Source organism: Rattus norvegicus, chromosome 10 (genome assembly GCF_036323735.1).
Source record: "Rattus norvegicus strain BN/NHsdMcwi chromosome 10, GRCr8, whole genome shotgun sequence".
Classification (NCBI taxonomy): Eukaryota; Metazoa; Chordata; class Mammalia; order Rodentia; family Muridae; genus Rattus; species Rattus norvegicus.
The window spans coordinates 52,355,739-52,382,719 of record NC_086028.1 but is presented as its reverse complement, the minus strand read 5'-3'; the positions used below and the strand labels follow the sequence as shown (position 1 = coordinate 52,382,719).

Below are 26,981 nucleotides of genomic sequence, written 5' to 3'. Positions count from 1 at the left end.
ATGAATCAGATGAGCCTTCATGTATGCTATGGGTGAATTCATGGTGTCAAGGTTAATATTAGCATTTTCATGAGCTAATAAAGAATAGCTGGGGCTCATTTTCTTCATGTAGTTATTAAACATGGAGCATTAATGACATGGTTAGTGTGACCCATCTCTGTAGAACTATACCTAGCACCATTCTTTGTCTAGACCTGGAAAACCAGGCTTATGTTATGGGATGTAGAAGCTTCTTGGGATTTGACATTATGAAGATACCAGGAATAACTAGGAAGACATAGAAATGACTCCCAGAGCTCTGGTCATCAGAATAGGCTCTCTTGGTAAGTGACACCTTGATCAACGTAACTATCACAACAAACCAAAAATACCCGTGAAGATGTGTGTGTTTCTGAGTTGCAGACGGGATGTGGTTATCATTGGAGACATTTGAAACTTTGACATCGGGTTAGGAAGGTGACAAAAGACAGGGCCAGCCCAAGCATATTGCTTGCAAAGAACTTGGGCTCTTTATTTCCTTACAATAGGATTAAATAGAATCACATGGGGACATGACCAAAGGCTTCACATTTTGTGCCTCTCTTCGGTCATTCTACAGCATCAGAGCTGCCTTACTCTTCACTTATGACTTTAGTGTGAACCTCGCGGCTCTTCACCCGCAGCTTGTTGACCTGGGACTCGGCGATGTCAGCCCGCTCCTCGGCTTCCTCCAGCTCATGCTGCAGCTTGCGGAACTTGGATAGATTTGTGTTGGATTGTTCCTCCTGAGGATAAAAACAGAAGTATATTAAACCCATGCTGTAACCTTTCTAAGCTCTGTAGACTGGCAGAAATGGAGCTTGGTATGAATAGAGAAGTAAAATCTTACCCTTTCCAAGAGTCTTGCTTGCCACTGAAATCATTTTATGATTAGAGACTGGTGTCCCAAAATTATCACATCGCAAATTTTGCAAACAGAATATCTTTTTGTAAGAATCTTATTTGTGTGTGTGTGTGTGTGTGTGTGTGTGAGAGAGAGAGAGAGAGAGAGAGAGAGAGAGAGAGAGAGAGAGATGTGTTTCTGTCTGTCATCATGTGTGTACACAGACTCTGGACTCCCTGGAACTATATAGTTGCAGGTTGTTACCAACTGCTTGGAAGGGGTGCTAGGAACCAAATTCAGATCCTCTGGAAGAGCCACAAGCATTCTTAATGGCTAAACCATCTCTCCATCCCCAACAACCAAATTATCTGAATGGATATGTGCCAGGAATAAAGCAAAAGAAGAAAAAAAAGAATAATACATATACATATATATATTATATACATACATTATGAAATTAGTTATTCCTTATCGTATTAAGCATGGTTAAATAATCATTTAAAACATGAAAATGGCCACTGAATTTTACCATAGATTATTTTGACGCAAAACAATTATTTCCTCTGCCTTCGATAAAACGATATATTTGATATAGTGACAGATTCTCAAATAAGGCATCTTTACATTGTGGAATTTAAGTCTATTTTACTCTATTTACTTGTCCTTTGGATAAGTAAGGGTTTTAGTAATGTGTTCCTGCTGTGACTACAGTAAGAGGCAAGGCTGCCCTACTTCTTTTCCCTGTCCTCCCTTGGACGGGTTTTGGAATGAGGGCTATGCAAGCTTTGTAATGTGAATTGGAAAGCTTTGCGTCTTTCCCATGCTCTTGAACTGCTTACATAGTTGGAGATTATCTGTTCCTTGAAATTTTGAAAGACCTATCTGCACCTGGGTCCTTTTCAACGGTAATCCTGAAGTAATTTTTTAGCCCAGCTTGGTAACTCACATTCTCCTGAGGGAAAAAAAGCATCTTTGTGACCTCAGCTCTTTGAACTGTTTTTACACAGTACGCTAAACACTGCTCTGTGTGCAAGGCATGTCTCCCTTTATATTCCTGTGGTGCTATTTGTATTGTCTCTAGTTTCTTCATTAAACTAGCTGGAAATGTCTTTGCTTCATTAATTCTCCAGAAGTTATCAGGTATGACTAAAATGTCATGTTACAAAATAATACACCCTAATCGATTTATGTCTTGCTTCACTGCATTATTGGTATCAATTTCTAGATTAGATATAAATGTATTCATTTATTTTTAATTTTGATTCATGCTAAAAGCCTATAAAAACATTATTTTATAAGCTTTATTAACCCTCTAAGCAATTTTGGCTGTATTCCACACATTTATAAATGTCACATCTTCCTTTTAATATTGTTTATAATATTGTATGTAATAATGTTTATCTAGTAATCATGCTTTTCCAATATCTATTTTAGCCTGAGTTAGTTTTTACTTTTATATTTTATGGGCGCAGAAATTTTGTCAGTATGTATGTCTGTGAACCACTTGTTTGCCTGGTACCTATGGAGAGCAAAAGAGAACTTCAGATTCCTGGACCTGGAGTTACAGAGGGTTGTGGATGCTGGGAACTGAACTCAAGTCCTCTGAAAGAGTAGCCAGTATTCTTAACTGCTGAGCCATCTCTCCGGTGCCCAAGAGCTATTTTTAAGTTTGCTTGTTAACAGCTAGGTGTCTGGGGATTTCTGCTGATGGTATCTTATCTCTGTATCACTTTGCCCCCCCATAGCCTGGGAGAACAGCCTGGATAATTTCCGTTTTTAATATTTTTTGAGGTTCCTTTGTAAGCTGAGGTTTTCCCTTAAAATCAAGCTATTGATACTGGAAACAATATTTGAGAAGCACAACGATATACAAAGCTATGATATATACAGAATCTGTAGAACAAACAGCTTCTTTACTAAATGCGGTAGTACACTGAATTATTTTGTAGCTTTTCCCAATTCAAGGACTTCACTATTCTCTATCCTAAAGATACTTACAGCCTCCTCAGCTTGTCTCTTGTAAGATTTTACTTTTGCTTGGAGTTTATCCACCAAATCTTGAAGCCTGAGGATATTTTTTCGGTCTTCTTCTGTCTGCAAGATTGTAAGAACCACAGGGCACGCTATCACTGTGAGTATCTCACACGCATCTGGAGCGGGGATAATTGTTAAAGACCACTGCCTACCTGGTAAGTAAGCTCCTTCACTCGCCTCTCGTGTTTTCGAAGCCCTTTGACAGCCTCAACATTCCGCTTCTGCTCACTCTCTACCTCACCCTCCAGTTCACGCACCTACAAAAGGAAAGGCTCTGAAGAAATCGGATCCAATGAAGAATTGGAAACCTATGGAAATGTACGAGCACAGGGACACCCACTCTGGCCTCCAGTTTCTGGATCTGCTTCTTGCCGCCCTTCAGCGCCAGCTGCTCAGCCTCGTCCAGACGCAGTTGCAGGTCCTTCACCGTCTGCTCCATGTTCTTCTTCATCCGCTCCAGATGGGCGCTGGTGTCCTGCTCCTTCTTCAGCTCCTCCGCCATCATGGCGGCCTTAGGAGATCAAGAACGCTATTGAAATCGCTAGCTCCCGCTGCTCACTGAGGGCAACAATGTGACTCTACTCACGTCAGTGATGGCTTTCTTGGCCTTCTCTTCTGCATTGCGGGCTTCCTGGACGATGTCCTCCATCTCTCCCTGGATCTGGGAAATGTCTGTCTCCAGCTTCTTCTTGGTGTTGATGAGGCTGGTGTTCTGGTTAGAAATAAGTGTTACACTTTCTTAGGCTATCAAAGTACTTAGTGGTAGTTATTTTTTTGAAAATCATAACAAAAATTTGTAAGTAAAAGAAGGGCTCTTGGGCTGGGGAGATGGCTCAGCGGTGAAGAGCACCGGCTGCTCTTCCAGAGGTCCTGAGTTCAATTCCCAGCAACCACATGGTGGCTCACAACCATCTGTGATGAGATCTGATGCCCTCTTCTGGTGTGTCTGAAGACAGCTACGGTGTACTCATAAACAAAAATTAATTGAAAAAGAATTTTAAAAAAGAAGCGCTCTTCAACATTAAAGAATTTTGTTATATATGGCAATGATAAAGAGAAAATGGAGAGGCAGGGGGATGGTCAGCACCTGCACGTGCATTAGAAATAGGTGAAATAGCTTTATGATTTTATAATTGTCATTTACCAATCAGACTGCCCGTGCACATAAATAAAATTAAAACAGATGTCTGTAGCATGGCATTTCTTCACAATAAAAACGTCAATGTTGATAATAAGGATGACTAGATACACTGATACAATGGAGTATCATCACCCATAACATGCTCTAGAAGAGAATCAAAGGCAATTGCTAGCATAAAACAGGGAGAGATTTCCCACTCATAAGAAAGGAAAATTTGTCAAAAGTTAAGATCTGACTGTTATGTTAAAAAGCACAGGCTTTTGTGTTCTGAGATGCTTAAGCATTTACTGCTGGGAGGTGTTTGTGCAAAACCCCACCTGGGTGTGGAGGAGCTGCACGCGCTCACTGGCGTCCAGCAGTTCCTGCTCTGCAATCTTCCTGCTCCTCTCAGTCTGCTCCAGAGTGGCCCGCAGCTCCTCGATCTCAGCCTGCAGCAGGTTGGCTCTGCGCTCCACCATGGCCAGCTGCTCCTTCAGGTCCTCCTGGCCCCGGAGAGCGTCATCCAGGTGCAGCTGGGTGTCCTGTGCAGTGAACAATCATTGAGACACTGTGTCCTCAGTCCGTGTCACAGCACTCATCGGGGATCACCTCTTGGTGCCACCTACCTTGAGGATGCCTTGGGTGTTCCTGTAGTTTCTCAGGGCCTCAGCAGCCATGCGGTTGGCGTGGTTCAGCTGGATTTCCATCTCATTGAGATCTCCCTCCATCTTCTTCTTGATCCTGATGGCGTCGTTCCTGCTCCTGATCTCGGCGTCCAGCGTGCTTTGCATGGACTCCACGACTCGAATGTGGTTTCTCTTCAGCTGGTCGATCTCCTCATCCTTCTCAGCAATCTTCCTGTCGATCTCAGACTTGACTTGGTTCAGCTCCAGCTGGATGCGCAGGATCTTTCCCTCCTCGTGCTCCAGAGATGCCTTAAGGACAGCGAGAGGCGACATTAGCAAACAAGGAACAAGTATGAGGCAGTGTTGCCACACACAGAGGACTGTGTGCTATGCCTGTTCACACGCTCTGCGGGAGGATTTAATTCTTCCCGATATGTTGGTTAACCGTGCATGCAGCCTGTACCTCTGCTTCTTCTAGAGCAGCCTGAAGTTCACACTTCTCTTGTTCGACTTGTTTCTTTATTTTCTCCAGTTCGTGGATGCGCTTTCCTCCTTCTGCAATCTGTTCCGTGAGGTCAGAAATCTCCTCTAATAGGGTGAAAAACAGGTGAGGGCGTGGTCAAGGCTTGCCAGAGAGGAGCGTTCCCTCCAACGCATGCGTACTGTTGAGAGAGAGAAAGGGCCTTACGCTGTAAGTTCTTATTCTCTCGCTTCAGGGTTTCCAGCTGATCCAGGGACTCCTCGTAGGCGTTCTTCATCTTGAAGAGCTCAGTACCCAGGGAGCGGGCTTCCTTCTGGGATGCCTCCAGCTCAGCATGTGTTTCCTCATACTTCTGCTTCCACTCTGCCAGGATCTGGGAAACCAAGAGCAGTGAGCTTCTGTGGATGCCAGAGAAAGGTGAGCCGAACAGAGAGATGATGCTTCGGGAATCACCTTGTCGAAGTTTCTCTGCTTCTTGTCCAGGGCAGCACAGGCAGCGTTGGTCCTCTCTACGTCCAGCATGAGGTCCTCCACCTCGTTCTGCAACCGCTGCTTAGTCTTCTCCAGGGAAGCACACTTGGCGTTCACGGCTTCTACGTGCTCCTCAGCCGCCTGCAGACGCTGAGCCAGCTTTTTCCTTGATGGTTACATAAAGTTTTAGGAAGAAGAAGCCTTATTAAAAACATGAACTATCACCACATTGGAGAGTATCGAAAACTTCATATTGATGCTATTCGATCAGTCAACACGATTCTCTAGGGTCCTCTTAGAAGCAGACGTGAAGACACAGCAGGGAACAAGACAAATGTCACCGGCTTCATGAAGCTCACAGACAAGTGAGAGAAACCAACGACAGTCAAGCCTGAAATTGCTTAATAACACCCTTCAGATATGAACGCAGTGAAGAGAAATAGGATTTGGTGATCCCTGAGTGAGAACTCAAGCTATTTAGGGAAGGTCTTGCTAAGAACACAGAGTGAATTAGTGGGAGACAGACAGGGGCTGTCGTGTACAGAGGAGCAAGCCAGTGCAGAGGCCGCAATGAGCTTCGGGTATTTGACAAAGAGCAGCAGGCTCTGGAATTAGCAATTATTTGTTACTCTTTGTTCCCTTAACCAGATTTGGAGTCAGCAGCTCGGGGATATGTTCATTTTGTTTGGGGATTATTATGATAGTCTAGAAGACAAAAGCTAGTCTGCAATGACGTGGCATGGATATGTAAAGTTTTCTGCACATTTTTTTCTCCAAATGTGCACATACTTGGCCTCCTCCAGCTCCTCCGTGCGCTGGATGGCATCCGTCTCATATTTGGTCCTCCACTGGGCCACCTCACTGTTGGCCTTGGACAGCGCCCTCTGCAGCTCGGCCTTAGATTCCTGCTCCTCCTCGTACTGTTCCCGAAGCAGGTCACAGTCATGGCGGGAGGACTGCAGGGCGTGGGCTAGCGCGTTCTTGGCCTGTGGAAGATGGTCATACCTTCATTGTACTAGATATTTAAGTACCTAGTCCCCTTCAAGTTGGTGGAACTGGCTCCTTCTAGGGTCAACTCATGGAACAAACCGGGGCGATCAGCCTTAGATTAATAATCACCTTTACTTCCTCTTCCAGCTGCCTCTTCAGCTCCTCAATCTGTTGGGTAAATGCTTGCTTGCCCCTTGATAACTGAGAAACCAGCGCTTCCTTCTCATCAAGCTGCCGGGAAAATTCACCTGGGAAACGGAAGAACCAGAACTACTGTTCTCTAAATAAAGAACAAACTCTGAAACTCATTTTAGAAGCAAGTTTAACTCTCAGCACCCCAGGTTGAGAGTTCGGATGATTAAATTATCTACTGACATTTTCAGGCTCTGTGCAAAAATCTCTAGGTTTTCTAATAAAACTTGCATAGCAACCCAGAGGAATAAATACAGTGTAAATTCCTTTTCTCTCCTCAGAGTGAAATCTTAGTTATATGACATTATGTAAAATCTAGTGTTGACTGTCAAAATGAGGACCTAAAATATCTGCTTCCGCAGACATGTGTGCATGCGTCGTGTGTGTGTGTGTGTGTGTGTGTGTGTGTGTGTGTGTGCGTGCAGGTGTGTGATTGCTACAGTATACTTGTGAAAGGGGACAAGTCTTTGGAGCTTCTTCCCCCACTTTCTGTGGGTTCTACAGTTTGAACTCAGCCCTCCAGGCCCTTGAGATGTTGCCCAGTGAGTCATCTTGAGGACCTTCCAAGGACAATGGAGAGATGGGCCTGTGCATTGCCTGGTTCAGAGGATTAGTTCATGCTGGCATAAACAAAAGGACCTGAAGGGCTGGGGGGTACAACTTCAACACAGACTACTTGTTTAGCATATGAGAGGCCCTGGGTTTGATCACCTGTACTGCAAAATAGGAACGGCAACAACAAAAAAAAAAAAAATGTGAGCTAAGACAGAAACCCGGGGATCATGCTAGAGTGTCTCCTGATCTCAGTACTTCCTCTATGGATAGATCCTCAAGGCCTTTCTGGAACAGGGCTTGAACCTGTCACGACTTTGAATGTAGGCTGAGCCTGAGGCTTCTGGTGAATCACCGGTGTTCTTAGCTGCTTATATTAGATGCTCACATCAGCAGCACATTTGTTCTTAACTACCTCATCTCTATGCTCGAACAGCATTGGAGATGGAGAATTACCGGATTCGGTCTGCAGGCGTCCTCTCTGGGTGGTCAGGTCGTTGATCAGGCGCTGTTGTTCCTCCTCCTTCGACTTCAGCTCACTCACCTGGTCCTCCAGGGTGCGGCACATCTTCTCTAGGTTTCCCTGAGAGAGAGAGAGAGAGAGAGAGAGAGAGAGAGAGAGAGTTGACAAAGCCTGGAGAGAATGAATAGCCTTTGCCGCAGCTAATTCTCCTGCAGAGGAAAACATTTCTTTAAACAAATAAATCAAATTGTCCTATATTTAATATAATCTAGACGATGTCTTTCCTTTCACTGAAGGGAAATTATAAAGCTGGGTGCAATAGTAATATAAAAATTTGAAGATTAGACTCTGATTTTATGATTCTGTAAGAATTATATGTTCCGTTCTCTATGAAGTTATTAAAAATATTTCACATATATTGTGCATTGCCATACAATAAAAAATATAAGAGACCCTAACTTGGAGAACACACGTGACCTGTGCTTAAGTCACTTAGTAACAGTGATGGACTCCTGTGTTTGGCTTCTTTGAATCCCATGACTTCATACATAAAATGGAAATACTAAAAAAAAAAAAAACAAACAAAAAAAAAAACTATCATGTCTCTGGTCACCTTTTTGTATTCCTACAAATGACAAATGATTTAATGCCTAGAAAGTGCTCTGTGCAAGCTGATGTATCCATATGGATTTGTGCCATTAATATCCATTTTTCCAACATGTACCTTGGCCTTAGACACTGTCTCTACATTACTAGCGAGGTCGTCGATCTCCATCTTCATCTCGCTCTTCTCCTTCTCCAGCTTCTGCTTCACCCGCTGCAGGTTGTCAATCTGCTCCCCGAGCTCAGCCACGCTGTCCGCGTGCTTCTTCCTCAGGGTGGCTGCTGTGGCTTCGTGCTGCAGGGTGGCCTCCTCCAGGTCCCTGCGCATTTTCTGGAACTCGGCCTCTCTCTTCTTGTTCATCTCGATCTGGGCTGAAGTGGCCCCGCCGGCTTCTTCCAGCCGCTCGCTGATCTCCTCCAGTTCCCGGGAGAGGTCAGAGCGCTGCTTCTCTGCTTTGGCCCTGGAGGCCCGCTCTGCCTCGATTTCCTCCTCCAGCTCCTCAATGCGAGCCTGGGGATGGTGGAAAGGACTGAGTCAGCTTCTTGGGTCAGTCATTTTTCCCCTGATGAGTTAGACTCGTGGAAGCCATGGACTTACCTGCAACTCCTTGATCTTCTTCTGCAGTTGAATGCCGATGGCCTGCTCATCCTCGATCTTGCTCTGCAGGTTGCTCATTTCAAACTCTTTCCTTAAAGAAAAGAAACACAATGTTGCAACTCCATTTGTAGCCAACTGGAAGCAAAACCATGAGCCATTCTTTCCTGCTTACTTTTTGAGCCTTTCATCAAGCTGCTGTTTCTCATTTTCAATGTCCATGATGGACTCCTGGGCTAACTTCAAGTCACCCTCAAGTTTTCTCTTGGCTCTTTCTAGGTCCATGCGAAGCTTCTTTTCTTGCTCCAAGGACCCTTCAAGCTAGATGAATGTGGTGTTTGAATCAGAAGAAATGTATAGTTTCCTTTAGAAGAAAATCATTCCCTTGGTAGTGCACAACTTACATCATCCACTTGCTGTTCCAGCTTGATTTTGGCTTTGGTCAGGGTGTTGACTTTGTCCTCCTCTGCCTGCAGGTCATCCAGGGTCTGCTGGTGGGCCTCCTGCAGGGCCTTCTTCTCCTTGGTCAGCTTGGCGATGGTTTCGTCCAGGCCCGCCATCTCCTCTGTGAGGTTTTTCACCTTAGGAAGCAAACACACTTTGCATTAAATATTATGTCTTAATAGTTTAGGTTTTATGTTTTACTTCTTAATTAAAGTGAGTCATAAGCCGCCCATGTTGATATTCCACACCTTGTTCTCCGTGGCGTGCTTCTCCTTCTCAACCTTGGCCAGTGTCAGCTCAAGGTCATCGATGTCTTTCTTCAGCTCTGAGCACTCGTCCTCCAGCTTCCTCTTCTTGGCCGTGAGCTCGGCGTTGATCTCTTCCTCATCCTCAGCTCTCTCAGTCACCTCTTTGATTTTGGCCTCCAGCTGGATTTTGGTTTTGATCAGCTGGTCGCATCTTTCCTCAGCATCAGCCAAGCCTTCAGCTTCCTGGAGTTAGCAACATAATCAAAATTAGAGGGAAAGAATAAAATACATGGTCAAAGTAAGAGTTTAACCTTCTTGAGTTGGTCTACTGGGTTTTTTATGTTTGTTTATTTATCTATTCAAAGATTTATGTTTCATAAACCATCTACTGTGTACAATGCTTTTTGCCTATGTGGAAAAAACAAACTATGCTGTTTTCTATCCTTTATGACAATGTGTTTTGTAATAGATTAGAACACCCATCTTTCAAAGGCTGCCATTAATTTAAAACATAACTCATAATATTAGACATCAAACACATTGGTTCCCTGATGTACTCATGAAATTAGTTTTCAAGTTGACACTTGTGAGATGGGTAGGAAGGAAGTGCATAGAAATCATCTTACAGGGAAAACAGGAGGCAGATGGGGAAGCATTTGTGCAAGGAAATTCCAAGATGCTACAAGGGCCGAAATACTTTTCTTTATGGTACTGGAGGATGGTTCTACTTTACAAATTATGTATATAGATATATGATATACAGATGATACATATGAGATATATATATACATATATATATATATATGTATATATATATAAATGGTCCTCTGCCATCATCCTTTCAATGCCTAAGATACTGTGGTGTGCCCCATGTCATAAATTCATCTGAGTGAATGGAATCTGAATAACTATTTGGGGAGAATAGGAAGAAATAACTGGGTGCAGATTTGAAGAAAGCAGAACGAAGACCCCTTTGACCAAGTCAGTTTAACCCAAATGGAAGCTAGTCTTGGAAATTATATTCCCAGAACAATGGAAGGATTTCTAAGATGTCTGGGCCAGAAGTGAGCAGTTAATAAATTTGGTGAAATAAAAACTGGGAGAGTGCATACTAGTTTAGAAGCTAACACAGATTTGTAGGTGAGGAACAAAAGGCTTCTGTCCATGGTGGTGGAAGAAACCACAGACATGAGTTTTTAGATCAATAACAAACAATAATTCGGTGCAATCTGGTGTAGAACATCATCGTCCGTCAGCTGTCCATACAGTAATGTGAAGTCAATGGATGTCAAGATGTTGTTCAAGGACTTTGAAAGGAAAAATCTCTCCATATCATCTTTCTTTTAATACATTATTTGAGTTTTGTTAATCACTTTTGAGAACTATCTTCAAGCTGAAAAGAAGCCACATTTACTGTAGGCTTATGAAATCATGCAGACGGGAAGAAAACAGTCCTACCTCATTGTCATGGCATTGTTTTGTGGGCGTTTATTGAGCAATGAGAGAAATATGTCTAGTTGGAGTCTTTAATCATCTCTGTAGGATGAGTGCCTCCCTGTCAATGATATATCTCACTTATCATGGCCAGAGCACCAGCACTTCACCTTGATTAGTGAAACCCAGCGTAGAGCCCCAGCTTACAGCCTGAACTTGGAGTTGCAAGTCATTTTTTTCTTTCAACAGGGACACCATCTTTTCTTCAAGTTCCTTCCTCTTTGCCTCCGATTTGGCAAGTTCATCCTTGGTTTTCTGGAACTCCTCCTTCATGGTGGCCATCTCCTTCTCGGTCTCAGCGCTCTTCAGCAGTGGTTTGATCTTGAAGAAGAGTTTCATCCAGGGCCAGTGCTTGACGTTCATGAAGGCGCGGATGTTGTACTGGATGCAGAAGATGGACTCTCTGAAATGCAGTGGTTGCTAATTAGATACAGTGGATGATGAAGCAAGCGTAAATTTCAAGAGTGAGGGTCAGAGCTTCTGTCCCCCTCCATCCTACCCCATTCTTTATTTGCATTCAACCTTGTGGATTAGAAAAGTTTTATTTCATGGCGATGCTCAAGGACTCCTATTTATTTCTTTACACCATTGTGTCCCAACCTTGGACATGGTTGAGATCACCTGAAGAGCTTATTGAAAATACTGACTCTTGAATTTCACTTCCAGAGATTCTGATTCAGAGTCTTTGACACAGACCTGACTTTTTGCATTTTAATAAGATCCTAAAAGTTATCAATAACACAAATTGAGGATTGCCCTTTGAGAGACACTGCTGTTCATCAGTGCTTCAAACACTCCCAGGAAAGTAGCACAGGGAGGTGGAAGGGCCCATGGTCTATGAAAGAGGTGGTGTGGGAGACTTTAAAAGTCAGATTTTTGACAATCTCCAGTCTTACATTTTAATGTTGCATGAGTGCAGCATTCTACTCTACAATGTTACTTTTGCCTTAATCTGGTTTATTTAAAAATTATTGACCATGATATATAGGTAGTTGGCTACCCAAATATAACATAGTGACTATGGTCAGAAAAATTAAGCACAACTTCAAGTGATAAAAGTTGTCTCATGCCACCTTTTTGTGTACACAGACTTGTTCATGTGTGTGGATGCACAGTTGGCCATGTGTAATGCACTTCTCATTTCTGGCCCCAAGACATCAGGCTCTGTCATGTGTCAGTTGTTCAACTAGACTACCAGGAAGTTAACTCCCTTGATGACATTGTAGCAACCTATTGTGAAAAGCTCTTCACAGGTACCCTATTTTAAATTGTTAGTTCAATAATAGACATAATCCAACTGAAGAAATAGTTTTATATACTATATAAAGCCATTTTAAGGTCCTCTGTGTAAAACCTCATCAAAAAGAAACAAAAGGGAAAAACTTTATCTCTGCCAACTCACTGGTATATGTCTAGTGTTAGATACAGAACTATCCATTCCTGATGCTTCTCAAGTTTTACCCAGACACTCAGGACATATTTCATGCTGACAGAACTTAGGTTCTCCCACTTTCCCACAGAAGTCAACTTATTCCTTCTTACTTTGATCTTCTTAACAGAACCAAGTCCTAACTGTTGGCCACCTTGAGTGTCTTTTTGAAGACACGAGATGTGAATAAACTATAAATTTTCATACCTTCGCTCCACCATCTTCTGGTACTCCACTCTTGCCAAGAACCCTCTGCACATGGCCTGCGTCCGGGTAATCAGCTGGGCCAACTTGTCATCTCTCATCTCCTCTAGGAGCCCCAGAAGACCAGCTTTGAAAAAGACCTGTGTGCAGGCAATGTTGCAGATCAGAAGTGACATACAAAGTTCAAAGGGCAAGAAGACACGAGACTGGATTTCAAGAGGATTACCTTGGTGTGACCAAACTTATACTGAGTGTGGTCAATGTCGATGGAGCCAAGGAGCTTCTCAGAAGCCTTCTTGCTATCTATGTACTGACCCTCAGGGATGGCACTTGCATTTAACACCTTGTATCTGTTAAAATAAGTGTAGTTTGTAGAGATTTGATTTACAAACAGTAGCCAAATTCTAAATGATTTTTTTAAAAAATCAAGACATTTTTAAGAATTATTATCCTTTGTTCACAGAGGAACATTATTTGCATGTTTTCCAGTCTATTTGCTATACATTTTCATGCCATTGTAGCTTCCTTTATATTTACATTTTTTTTAGACAAGGTACATACATATAGCTATGGCCATCCTAGCTGTCCTCACTATGTAGACCAGACTTGAATCAAAGTCCCAGAGACCCACCACCTTTGCCTCTGGAATGCACAACCCCACTCTTCCTGTTCCTTTCTTTTTATCAAACTCTGTCCTCAGGGAAGGATCACATGATCTTGTTCACATTTAAGAGTAGAGGACCTCTGCAATATAAGACATTATCATGGCTTGGTAAATTTGCTTTAAAGGAAGATACTGGGTTCAAGAAATGTGCTTTTTAAATTAATTAATTAGAACAGAGGCATTATTAATTAATGTCAATTCATTACATTAATTAGCTAATATTAATTAAAAATAATCCATGAATTTAAGAAAGAAAAGGGGAACTGGAACGTGGGAGGAACTAAGGGGAGGAAAGGGAATAGGAAAATGGCATAATTATATTTTAATAATAAAATAAGTTAATGAATATAATAGACAATATTTTAGATAAGGGGAATTATCCTAATGACCTAAGAGCAAACCTCCGGTGCCCTTGGGTCTAGAGCACTGCTATTCTCCTCAACTTAACCAGCCCTAGACTCAAAGGAGACCAGTGTCCTGCAACTGCCACCCAGAAGTCATTCTTGACCCTCTAGAGCAGCTTATCAGGGAGTTCTAACTAAGGAGTTGTCACTATAACATGTCCCCTCTTGTTCTGGGGAACTAGAAAAGTAACCTGCAAGAGAAAACTGAAGTCAAACAGAACACGAAGGTGACCTATTTATATCTCTATATGCAACATGCCACTCTAGTGACCTATTAGCTTTGACTTTAAGCAAATAATTTGATCTCTCTGAACCTTACTTCATTTGTCCAGAAAATGAGGTCATAGGAGTTCTTATCTCAACTGTGTGATGGTGGTGGTGGGTGGGGTTAAATGAGATTGAGTAGTGAAAAGGATAGCTCCCTTAATTACTGAAGCCAGGGAATTTATCTATGAGCCTTGGTAAATCCGGTGGAAATTTTGCAGACAGTGGTTAACATACAGTATCGTTTTGAAAGGCTGTGAGACTCGGAATCCTTTTGTGGCTGATTAAACGGAGACATGCTTCGCGCTAAATTGTTTAGCTTACATCCAACCTGTTTATGCTAAACATCAAAGACAGATCATAATTAGGAGAAGCCTGACCTCTGCTTGAAGTCTGCGTAGAGGATCCTGCTGGGGAACCCCTTCCTGCAGATGCGGATGCCTTCTAGCACCCCGTTACACCTCAGCTGGTGCAGGACCAGTTCGTGCTCCATGGCACCTGCAAAGACATGTTTATTTCACAGTGGGATACAATACAGGAGCTGTGACAGCCATGCTCTGAGCTTTCACTCTAGAGACTCTTACCAGGTGTCTTGGTTTCATTGGGGATGATACACCTCACAAAATGAGGGTGGGTGCTCCTGAGGTTGGTCATCAGCTTGTTCAAGTTCTCCTGTAAGAGCAGGAAACTTTGGTCAGAATAGCAGCGGAGGGAAGAGCAATTGGTGAGACGTCTGCAAAATCAATCTTTGGCGTGTGTCTGTGTGTGTGTCTGTGTGTGTGTCTGTGTGTGTGTGTGTGTGTGTGTGTGTCTGTGTGTGTGTGTGTGTGTGTGTTATGCACGCACATGTACACCACTCCTGTGGAGATTTAGGCCAACTTTGGGTATCAATTCTTGGGTATCTTCCACCTTGCGGTTGAGACAGAATCTCTCACTGGATTAGAACTTTGCTACATTGGCCATATGTTGCTGGCCTGGGATCTTCCAGGGCTCCATTTGTATCTGTCTCTTGTCTCACCATTGGTGGGGTTGTAGGAGCACACCACCCATGGCAGATTTTTTTATGTGAGTCCTGAGAATCTAAACTCAGATACATGTGACACAAGACTTTACTGACTAAGCTACCAGCCTTGGCCCAGGAGAAGCAGGTCTCATTCAGAGAAAAAAGATGTTTGTTGCTTCTGCTGAGCTGCAGATTCTTCCTCAGTCTGTTTGTCTGCATTCTTGTTGGCAGGAGGGATGTACATGAGAAAGCCTGACATGTGCTTTCTTTCACTTTGTATTAACATTGCTGTGCTACCTTCCCTGACCTCTGATCACCCAAACACGTTTACCTACTCGATCAGTAGATCTCAACCTGTGGGTTGCAAGCCCTCTGAGGGTTACATATATCCGATATTTACGTTACAATTCCTAATAGAAGCAAAACTACAGTAGCAACGAACATATTTATATATTAGGGGTTGCCACAAATGAGGAACTGTATTAAGGGAGGCAGGAATAGGAAGGTTGAGAACCACTGCACTAGATGGTGACTCTATCTTTTACTATGCTCTAGTTCTTCAATAAGGAGATGCAGTCATGAACCATATTTGGACCTTGGATGGTTTTTATAGCTCCATCCATAACACAATGACTCTTTAACTTGATGTTGACAACTGAATGGATCAGAAGCAACAATATTATATTAGCTTCATTGTAAGTTAGCTGCTAAATTGCATTAATCTTTCTTCTTTATTTTGATCTTGGTTTAGTTCGGTTTGCTGTCATTGCAATATTCTCAAAAATGTATCCCATATTGTTTTTAAATTTTCAATCCTCCTTCTTCTGCCTCCCAAGGATTACAGGAGTGCAACATCACAACTTACAGGTTCCTTAGTCTTACTGATATTTTCTTAATATTTCTGAACATGGCTTTGGTCCTTGTCACCCAACTAGTTTATGAGTGGGAGATCATTATGCTCTGTAAGATTTCCCAGGAGATGCCCTTCGTCTTATGATGACTTAGCATGAAAGGTGAGATAAGGTAATGTCTGGATGATTTAAATTTCTTCCACTACAGATCAATCAAAGTCATAAATGTCAACACTCTCCTAGAATCTTCTGGAAAATGTGATCTCATACTTCTAAAGCCAAATTCCTAAAGCAATTGGGGGTGTTACAGTTTGTTCTTACTCTGAACAGGGCAGACACTGTCTGGAAGGAGGACCCTTTCTTCTTAGCACCTTTCTTGGCAGCTCCACCACTACTTGCCTCTGAAGAAGGAAAAAGATAGCGTTTAAATACAGTGAGTGGGCTCTCTCTCTCTCTCTCTCGCTCTCTCTCTCTCTCTCTCTCTCTCTCTCTCTCTCTCTCTCTCTCTGATTTCTGTGCTCTTGATACTTGAGTCGAACTTTCCTCCACCCCAGGAACTTCCTCCCACCTGACTGGTCCACTTGAAACCTTGTTTTTTAACTAAGCTAAAAACCCACGTTTCTGTGGTTCATTATCTATATGGAGTTGATGAAAACAGCAGGCACCTAACCATGAAGAGGTGGACCTTTAAGGCACAAAATGACTTAAAATATCATCAGCAGAAGTTAATGCCAGAGGCAGAATTTGGTCACTTTACTGTCTTTAATGTCCCAGACACTTCACATTCAGTGGAGATGGGAGGAGAAGAGAGTTTCAGAAGCCCAGATGGTTTTTTTGTTTGAGAACCTGGTAGTTCCTTTCTGGCCACTGTAATAAGGTCTCTTTCAGTAGAGTGGCGAACCACAAGTTTCTAACTATAGCATAGCCTACTACTCAAGGAACTAGGGGGTGGCATGCCACCCTTCTGCCTAGGCTATCTCACCAGCCTCAACCTAATAGCTCAATTGTAATGGCTGTGGAAAATTAAGGCTTGGAAGTCTAACCTGCTTCAGCAGTTTGAGCTCCAGAGAAGAGGTAAGCAAGAGTTTTCATTGAAGACTTCTGGTACAGCCCCACCACGGTCTCATTCAGGGGGTCCTTGTTCTTGTCCAGCCAGCCAGTGATGTTGTAATCCACGGTGCCCGCATAGTGGATGAGGGAGAAGTGGGCCTCGGCTTTGCCTTTGACCACCTTAGGCTTCTGGAAGTTGGCGGACTTTCCAAGATGCTGTTCATACAGCTTGTTCTTGAAGGAGGTGTCTGTCGCCTTGGGGAACATGCACTCCTCTTCCAGGATGGAGAAGATGCCCATCGGCTGGATTGAAGGGAGGCGAAGCAGCAGAGTAAACACGAGCAGAAAGCACATGGGGAGGGAGGGGGCACAGAGCAGACGGAGGGGGATACCTTCTCGATGAGCTCGATGCAGGCCGCCAGGTCCATCCCGAAGTCGATGAAGGTCCACTCGATGCCTTCCTTCTTGTACTCCTCCTGCTCCAGCACGAACATGTGGTGGTTGAAAAACTGTTGCAGTTTCTCGTTGGTGAAGTTGATGCACAGCTGCTCCAGGCTGTTGAACTAAATAAATAAATGTGCTTACTTCTCTCTAAAATTCACTGAACATTTTATTTAAAATAACATTTAGATAAGTGTTTTAACATCATTGGTCAGAAGAGTCTTTTTTTTATTCTGGCGTACAAAACAGGAGAGGATGGAAGTTTCGAGGTACGCAATGGTCACTATTTGTGGCCATTTTAGAGAAAGTCTTAAATCAGCACTAATGCTCTTTGCTTGAATTCACACCTTTTCTCTGAGTTTCTACCGAACCTCCTTCTATTTGTTCCGGTTGTCCCTGTGGCTTCCAGAGGCCTCATCCAAACTCAATCCATAAAAAGTTTCAGAGCTTGCATTGCAAGAATATCACCACAGTGAGAATTTCAAGTGACTAGCAATTATTCTTTAGTGTGGAAACCATAAACAGGACACAAAAGATCACTAAAATATAACAGCGCACATTGATATCTTTAGAACCTCTACCAAAATGTCAAATGAACTAGGTATACTTAGCAGAATTATGTGCTTTTCCTTGCTGTTCTATATTTTCTGTTAAAGCCGAGTTTTATTGTAATAATCGAAAAAAAGATAAACTTTTAAAAAGCTCCGAGCAGGGAAATGTATTTCATGATCAAATAGAAAGTTTTATCTCGTGATATTACATTAACAAGCATTAAAAGTTAATTGCATTTAATTAATGATGATTCTAAATTATTAAGCCTTTTACAGGCTTTATTATCTCCCTAAGTATTTCCCTGTGCTTTCAGCACTGTATACTCTGAGCATATTATCTTACTAAGTTCTGCTATGCTATTTAATGTCAGCTTCCTTACACCGTGGGATTGTTAGAGCCCTTCCCTTTTCATAATCTAACTCCCTCTATCCTGCAGTGAGTTGAAGGATCTTTATTACCCAAGTTGTTCATCATTTAGCACAGGAAATGACTAGTAGGTGCCAAGAAAATCTCCTTCATGTTTTCATATAGCACAGTGGAGAGGAAGTTTCCTAATACTCCTTAGTAATATAGTCATCGCCATAAAGTCAATCAGCTAGCAACATACATCAAAGATCTCAAAGCCAGCGATGTCCAAGACCCCGATGAAGTACTGCCTGGGCTGCTTGGTGTCCAGCTGCTGGTTGATGCGGGTGACCATCCACAGGAACATCTTCTCGTACATGGCCTTGGCCAGGGCACCCACAGCGTTGGTCACCTTGAAAAATGAAGATAGAACTTTTGATGTTACACGAGGAAAGTTCAATGCTTTGATCCCCTTGTGGTGGTTACTAATTTCATGCATTTACCTGCTCCACAGTCTGGCCTTTGGTGACGTACTCATTGCCGACCTTGACCCTGGGGTAACAAAGGGCTTTGAGCAGGTCAGCAGAGTTCAGACCCTGAAGATAGGCAGCCTTGTCAGCCACTAAAAGGAAGCATGGATACAATGGTATTAGGGTGCAAAGAAACCCATTTTCTAAAAAAAAAAAAAAAAAAAAAAAAAAACTCCATCTTCAAGCATGTTTTGCAGAGTTTTCAGTATATTTTTAATAGCCTTGCCTATGTTCTTACTGCGTTCAAGACCATGATTACCCCCAAATGATTTCTGTACTTTACATAGCATATTATTTAAGTGCCCTATAAAGCTCAGATCTGAAATGTGAGTTTGCCTTCTCAGGAAAACTCAGAATAACACGCTAAGAACACGAGCTTCAAATGAAGCACGAAGTCAGGTGGAAGACACAGCTGGTACCTTCCGTGCCATCCGGCTCAGCCTGTTCTTCCCGCTGCTTCTGCTTGAACTTCATGTTCCCATAATGCATCACAGCTCCCGTGAGCTTATAGATGGAGACCTTTTCATCATTTGTAAAGCCCAGAATGTCAATAGCACTCTGCCAACAAAAATCAAGATGATAGCTGTTAGGTTATGACCCTCTACATACAGCTCATGTTCCCATTCCTCAAGCTGAGGAAATTACACCAGAACTTCTAGAGGGAAAGGAGTTCTTTAATGGGGGCTAAAGAGCAATGAAGTCATAGGTTTATGTCTTCTCACATGTCAGAAGGAAGCTTAGGAGAAAACATTGTAAACCTCAGACACTTATTATTTCTGAGAAGTCACACCTCAGCTTCATCAAAGACCTCTGCAAACTCTGAGGTGATGAATCTTAAAAGCCCGTGGAGGGACAGCATATGGGTCCAGGGAGGCAGTTTTTCTTAACACCCTCCGCTCTTAGTGGTTTCTTCCAAAGGCTCGAAACAGTTAGTGAGCCACATCTCTGACCCTGAGCAGTAATCCTAAATATTGGATCTTTGTTCTACTTACATCCGTGGCCATCAGTTCTTCCTGGTCATCAATGCTGGCCACACTGATCTCCCCTTGACTGACGAATGGGTAATCGTATGGGTTTGTGGTGATCAGCAGCATTTCTAAATACATGGACGAGGGCACAGATGAGCATAGTCAATGCCTTCATCAAAGCAAGAGATTTCCAGACCGATTCTAAGGTCACTTGATACATGAGCCAAAGACGGATGGGCGCTAGTTATCTAGAACATGATGGCGTGGTGTTCTCTGTTCTTGACTACCTTTAAAATTTTGTTTAAACCACGATATAACAAATGGTATGCACGTGTGAAATTTTCTAAGAATAAAGAAAAGGTTGCCTCCTATTACCATAGTCTTTACTGTAGTGACTATTTAAAAATCAGAAATGGAAGCAAATTAAAGGGGAAAGGATATAATTAAGTAAAATTTGCCTATCTCTAATGTGAGACACTGTGCAACCATCCACAACACCATACAGCAATATTAATTTGAATAAAACCATGACATACTCAGTAAATATATATATATGTATGTATATATGTATATGTATGTATGTTATAAAAGTGTGGCCGTTACTCCAACTGGATAAATTGTATGCATTTATCTATATGTAACAATATACAAAGCTTTTCTTTTTCTGGATTGAACTTGAGCTCAGCTCAGAGAGCTACAATTTACTCCTGAAAAGCTTTTTTATTTTCCATTTTAAAAAAATCCCGACAGAATTTAGACATGGTGCGTCAGGTGGCGCAATGCCCTGGCTGGTGTGGTGACTTGTGTGGGGTGGTGACTTTGGAGAGGAACTATGACATCCCTTACCGATCAGCTCTGGCTTCTTGTTGGATGTGATTTGATAAAATATATGGTAGCTCCTTTCCGCCTTAAGCTGGAAAGTGACCCGGGACTTCTCTAGCAGATCTAGAAGAAACCAGACAGCAAGCAGGAAAACTGTGAAAGCTGACATGGCGCTGTGGCTTGACTGTCAGGCAACTTTAGCAGTCCTGAGAACAGCATGCTGCTGCAGGTGAACACTCACATGTCTCGATGTCAGCGGATGCCAGTTTCCCCGTGGTGCCAAAGTGAATCCTGATGAATTTACCCTTAAGAGGAAAACTGACATGTCTACTTTGTTTTCAAGAGTAGCAAGCAATTGAAAATGCTCAAAAACACTTGGAACAATACTGCTTTAATTTTAAATCAAGCCAGAGACTATTTATAACTGAAATAAAATGTCTATCTTCCATTTTACAAGTAGAAGGATTTTATCTTGGATTTGAGAATTTATGAATATAAATATATGAGGTGATGCTGTGCTAATTAGCTTGGATTAATTATTCCATAATGTATAAATATATTAACATCCCATTGTGTCCCATAAATATATGCAGTTATTATTAATTAAAACTAAGGATAAAGTATTTTGCAGTAGTAGTAGTAGTAGTTGTTGTTGTTGTTGTTGTTGTAGTAAAATACTCCAGAAAGGAGTCACATGTCCTTCTGGCTAGAGTTTTTGATCTTTGAAATAAGTCAAAGAAAACCACAGTATAATATAATGTGAACAAAGATTCAAAGACTACATCAGAGACTTCCCACAGATTCGGGCCAATGGACAGTGCCCATCACAGTGTACAAGAGACTCACAAAGCGAGAGGAGTTGTCATTCCTCACGGTCTTGGCATTCCCAAAGGCCTCCAGCAGAGGGTTGGCACTGATGATTTGATCTTCCAGGGTCCCCTGCAAGGGAAAGATCAGACTCAGGGATTTCTTGCCAGGGAGGCCTGCCCTCAAAATCCTGTACTCTGTGACAGTCATCCTCACCTGCATTTTGCCAGAAGTCACCTCCTCCTTCTTTTTCTCCCCAGTGACTGCAATTGTTGCAAAGTACTGGATGACACGCTTCGTGTTCACAGTCTTCCCGGCCCCGGATTCTCCGCTGTCAAAGCAAAACAATCAGAGGAGGCCGCGCATCTAGCAGCTTCCATAGCCATGAAAAGAAAGCATAAAACCCTACTTACGTGATCAGGATTGACTGATTCTCCCGGTCTGTGGAAAGAAATTGCAGGCACTTAATGTTGTTTCAAACCCACTTGTAAAAGGCTGGAATGGAGTAAGGGCATGAGATTTCTATGTCTCTGCTTAGCAGCCTTAGTTCCTGGTGCACAGTGACCTAATATCTTCCCTCTCTTCTCTCCCTGTACTTAGTGCACATTCACCCATTTAAACCAAGTACAACCACTCATGTCTTCCCAGAACATTTCATTCAAAGGGGAAAATCCTAGGATGAAGAAATTGCTTAAAAGCCTTGGTAGAAGGTACAAGGCTTTCCAATAATCTACTGCTAAATCAATATCTAAACTAGACCTGGCTTGTCCATCCCATGTTGATGGCAATTTAAGTCAGTGACACACTCATGATGGGCAGAAGGACAAATGCCGACTGGGACATTGGAAATGTTTTGATGCGTCAGGAGAAATAGGGGTGGGAAAGTGGACATGTTGACAATACACATGGCTTCACATCTTTTTAAGGGAAAGCAAGAAGAGCTGTGATGCCTCACTCAGCCTAAAGAATTCTCCAAGCCATTTCCCAAGGGGCCACAAGTGCATAAGATCAACCTAGCTTAGCAAAACAACATAGAGGTAGAGTCACACACAGTACGATGTCCAAATACTCAATATGCCTTAAAAATCTCATTGGTTGGTTCTGGCAAAGACAGCACCCTTTGTACTGTTGATCATAGTCTCTGATACTGAGGAGAAAACCACAAAAGAAAAGTCTGTTCTCCTGCTTTTTGCCATACAGTAACAGTCTTTATGTGTGGCTATGTGCGCACGTAGATGTCCGCATGGATGCTCGTCCTTTTACATTCGTAAGTCTCGCTGCAAGTAATCTTTGTTAACCTTCAAACATTCAAGAGCTCATTGGTCCCTCTGTGTTATCTCACACGAGCCCCTATAGGAGGGGAATCTCAAGGGGAGTGATGCAATGGATTCAAGACTTTCTCTAGAGGTCTGCAGTGACAAGTTTAGGCACATATAAAATAGCCAAGCCACTTACCAGTTAGCATGAACTGGTAGGCATTGTCAGAGATGGAGAAGATGTGGGGCGGGGCCTCCTGTCGCTTTTTGCCACGGTAGGCAGCCACCACCTCAGGGTTGTACACTGGCAGCCACTTGTAGGGGTTGACAGTGACACAGAAGAGGCCCGAGTAGGTCTGCATAAGGAAAGAGAGAATGACTATCCAAAGGTCCTTCTTGTCTGCGCAACTCACTTAGTTGGATTTTAAGAAAAAGAAGGACTTTTGTGAGTACATTTCTCCCAGGCATCAGCTTGGAAACTGATTGGCTGGCAGACAGCAACATCTTTAAGGGCAATGACCAGTTCAGAGTTCCTACTGCTTCCCTTGGTCTTGTCATGATTTTCACACAGTAGCAGCACCAACACCATGTCTATTTGTTTTAAAGTGTGGACTATGAGAGATTGCTTTTTGGTGTTTGAAAGAAACAGGAATATATTTTCTTCGTGGAATTGAAACACTTTGAATTTATAAGAACATAAATTTGAACATAAATGTATTCAACAATAAGAGAATGATGGGGACTTTGGAATATTTTAAGACAACATGATAAGGGGCTATCAAAAGTGAGTGGGACAGTATGTAGATATGGCAGCATTGGGAAGCACTGTAAAAAAATTTTTTTAGTTATACACTGGCAAAGAACAAATAAATGCATGATGATTAAATGCAGGAATTTAAACATTGCCTGTCAACTGGTTAAGGACTGTCACTAACCAATTAAAGTCGTTATAGAGCATAAACATCTGATTTACCTGTGTGGATGTTACCCAACTGAATATCAGTACTGGTTAAACTGTGTAAAATTACAAATATAAGATACCATACATTCAGATGTTTATTGGATATTATATTATATTCTAAGACCCTGTATGTGTCAGACTAAAACATAAATAAGATAGCATCTTTTGAGAAATTCCATCAACACAGTAGATGGGTAAGTTAATGAATGACCAGGAAAAACGTAGTCAGTGTGAATGCAGGAATGGGAAAGGCGGGGCAGAATACTCAAGGCTGCCTGGGGATGCTGGAAAATTCCACAGATGAAAGAAACCAAAACACAGAGAACCTGGTATGGTTGTGTGTGGAGAGTTAATCCCTAAAATGAAATTTAACCCCTAAAAATTCCCATTTTAAAATATTTCAGAGTGTTTATCTGTTCTTCATTGAGATGGTTCTGCAACAGCAATTGACAGAGAAGGGAAAGGAAGGGAGGGGAGGGGAAGAACGGGAGAGGTGGGGAAGAGAGGGGAAAGCATTAGCATGTTTAATCAGCATATATGTGATAAAGTCAGTGGCCAGGACAGTGGTCTCCCCTTGGGAGAGAAGACAAGGTGTCACTTTGGAAATGTGCCTTATAGTCTCAATAATGAACCTTTTAATAACTAGTAATTCTGCTAGTGACTTCTGGTATCTGAGAGACACTTAGGACACATTTGTGCCTTGGCTTTTAGGACACATGGTGATGACATTAAAGACCCCTAATGTGGGTCACTCACGTAGATCATCCAGGCTGCGTAACGCTCTTTGAGGTTGTACAGCACAGCGGGCTCGTGGAGGTGGGTCATCATGGCCATGTCCTCGATCTTGTCGTACTTGGGAGGGTTCATGGGGAAGATCTGGTCTTCTTTCACCGTCAGGGTCTGGTGAACAGGAAAGATAATTTTTGGTGTCGAGTGAATGAATGATCAACCCTGCAAAATGCAGCACAAATGTAACGGGTACAACATGGCAGGCCCTCTACACACCGCTCCTGCTTCAGTTTTCACAGTCACTTTCCCTGCGTCTTTGCTCTGAATGGTTCCTTTGACAAAGGACTCCTTGGGCTCCGCCACAAAGACAGATGTTTTGGCATCAAAAGGCCTATTCTGGGCCTCGATTCGCTCCTTTTCAGACTTCCGGAGGTAAGGAGCAGCCTCCCCGAAAACGGCCATCTCAGAGTCGGAACTCATGGCTGCTGAACTCACAGACCCTAAAGGGGATTTAAAAAATAATAATAATCAGACGGTCTGCAGTGTGTGGTATGACAGCAGATCGCTATTTGCTCTGTATGAATATCTTCCCTGTATGCACATGTGTAAGTATGCATTCGTGCATGTACTGTGTGCGTATGCTCTGTGTACTATATGTGTGCCTGGTGCCTAAAGAAGCCAGAGCTTCTGATTCCTTGCAAATGGAGTTACAGGTGGTTGTGAAGCACAGTGTGGGTGGTAGGAATCGAACTCTGGGAGAAAAACAGATGCTTTTAAACTGCTGAGCCATTTCTCCAGCTCCAACTAGGGGATCTTTATAGTGCGGTGGTTCTTAAACTGTAAGTTTCTACCCCTTTGTCAGGGGGAGGGGGTATCAAAAGACTTTTTCACAGGGGTCACCTGAGACCGTCAGAAAATACAAATATTTGCATCACTATTCATAAGAAAAAATTACAATTATGAAGTAGCAATGAAATAATGCTATGATTGGGATCACCACAACAGGAGGAACTGTATTAAAGGGCCACAACATTAGGAAGGTTGAGACCCACTCTTAACAGTGTCCACTACAGGGGCCCCAGATGCACATTACACTAGGCAATTCTACTGTTGCCAGGCTGCAGTGACTGAAGCAAACATCACAAGAACAAAAGTGCGAGAGGTTGCAGTGACATGTGCTTAGGGCTGGACATCCAGTGTCTCCCATCCTCTGAGACTGGCATCCTACTTGGGAAACTAGGTTATAGGTAGATCGATGTTGCCAGGGACTGTGTGACCTTGGGTAAGTCCCTTGATCATTTCGAGCCTCAGTAATTCCATCTTTAGGGCAGGGATGATAACACCTGCTTCTTCTCACCTTGAAGCCCTTGGGATAGGGTGATATTTGGGGTAATGATTAAAAAAGGGAGACTACTGAGTAACTGGAACAGGTTCAGGATATTATGTGCACAGATAATGTCATTTATTCTAATGTCACACATCTTTCTGGCCATAGAAAGTAAGACCCCTTTATTTCCACGAAGAGATATTTGGCCAAATTTGCCCAAAGTTTTGGAAGAGTTTTCACTGTGTTTCTCTTTGTCCCCTCCCGCCCCCTCTCTTAAAGCTGGATGCTGGGTAAAGTTATTCTAACGTGATGTCTTTGCACACTAAACCAAGCTAAACTCATGAAGGCGACAATCCACACCCGTGCTCATCCCGTGCTTCTACATGGCAAGGCTCCCAGAGGTCTAGGTTTTCTTGTGAAACCTGGCAGCCTGTCCCATGCCACTTCAAGGTACAGGTATCAGAACAATACAAGGTGAGGAAGTTGCCCTGTACAGTCACTGCAGGATCAAATGCTTGGAACGCCTTTAAAGCTTCTCTCCCTGTCTCCCTCTACAGAGAGGCAGCTTGCAATACTAATAGGGCTGCTGAATTCCTCATTTTCATATTAAAAAATTCACTATGTTTTGGTTTTATGAGATGATGTTTTACAGGCGCATAGATAGTTTAAAAGAATCATTGTTGTAACTACTTCCTTTCTTTTCTGTTAGAGATTTTGTTTACTAACTGAATTCTATTGGCCTTTCTACCTAGGGGATTTTAGTGTGGATTTTTTTTTTTTTGCAGAGACAAGACAAAGAACAAACAAACAAAACAAAACAAAAAACCACAAGCTTTTAGAATTGATTTTGCCCAGGTGGCAGGATAAAGGTCCCCCTTTCCTTCCCCAGCCCCTTCCCTTAAGGCACTTTCTCAAAGGATGCTAAGAGACATGGAGTCATCCCAGAGGCTCTCCATCACACCTCCAGACACGGGTTAGTCCAACCCTTACCTTATTGGCAAATGAGAAGGTGCAGCTGGGAAGTAAGAGGGTCCTGTAGGAGAAAAGAGCAAGGCACTTGATTAGTTGAGAAATAAGTCCCACTCGCTACGGAAAGTTGAAGGCACCAGAACTCACAGATGTGAAAAGCAGGGGAGCTGCAGCCCGGGGCCGTGGCCAGTGTCCTGCTCCCACCTACCTTGGAGCTTTTTAAAGCAGGA

General features: G+C 42.7%; 1 protein-coding gene across 2 annotated transcripts; it reads right to left on the bottom strand.

Moving 5' to 3' along the window:
- Positions 1-484: 484 nt before the first annotated feature.
- On the bottom strand, positions 485-26,981 carry Myh2 (myosin heavy chain 2). 2 transcript variants are annotated; one of them, NM_001135157.1, is made up of 40 exons: positions 26,960-26,981; positions 26,773-26,815; positions 24,732-24,955; positions 24,483-24,626; positions 22,965-23,121; positions 21,923-21,950; positions 21,726-21,840; positions 21,549-21,641; positions 20,944-21,007; positions 20,727-20,825; positions 19,905-20,008; positions 19,332-19,470; positions 18,886-19,004; positions 18,645-18,794; positions 17,437-17,607; positions 17,038-17,347; positions 16,316-16,395; positions 14,725-14,812; positions 14,521-14,638; positions 13,035-13,158; positions 12,812-12,948; positions 11,323-11,578; positions 9,682-9,924; positions 9,394-9,570; positions 9,165-9,310; positions 8,993-9,083; positions 8,516-8,905; positions 7,785-7,911; positions 6,714-6,832; positions 6,384-6,580; positions 5,577-5,760; positions 5,331-5,496; positions 5,106-5,230; positions 4,643-4,951; positions 4,355-4,558; positions 3,483-3,608; positions 3,237-3,407; positions 3,049-3,153; positions 2,861-2,956; positions 485-764 (listed from the first exon to the last, which is right to left on the bottom strand). In NM_001135157.1, exons 3-40 carry the CDS (start codon positions 24,933-24,935, stop codon positions 612-614), a joined length of 5,829 nt encoding a protein of 1,942 aa, NP_001128629.1. In that variant the 5' UTR covers positions 24,936-24,955; positions 26,773-26,815; positions 26,960-26,981; the 3' UTR covers positions 485-611. The 2 variants fall into 2 exon arrangements, with proteins under 2 accessions (NP_001128629.1, XP_038942828.1); XM_039086900.2 differs by lacking the exon at positions 26,960-26,981 and adding an exon at positions 26,899-26,916 and having other exon boundaries at positions 487-764.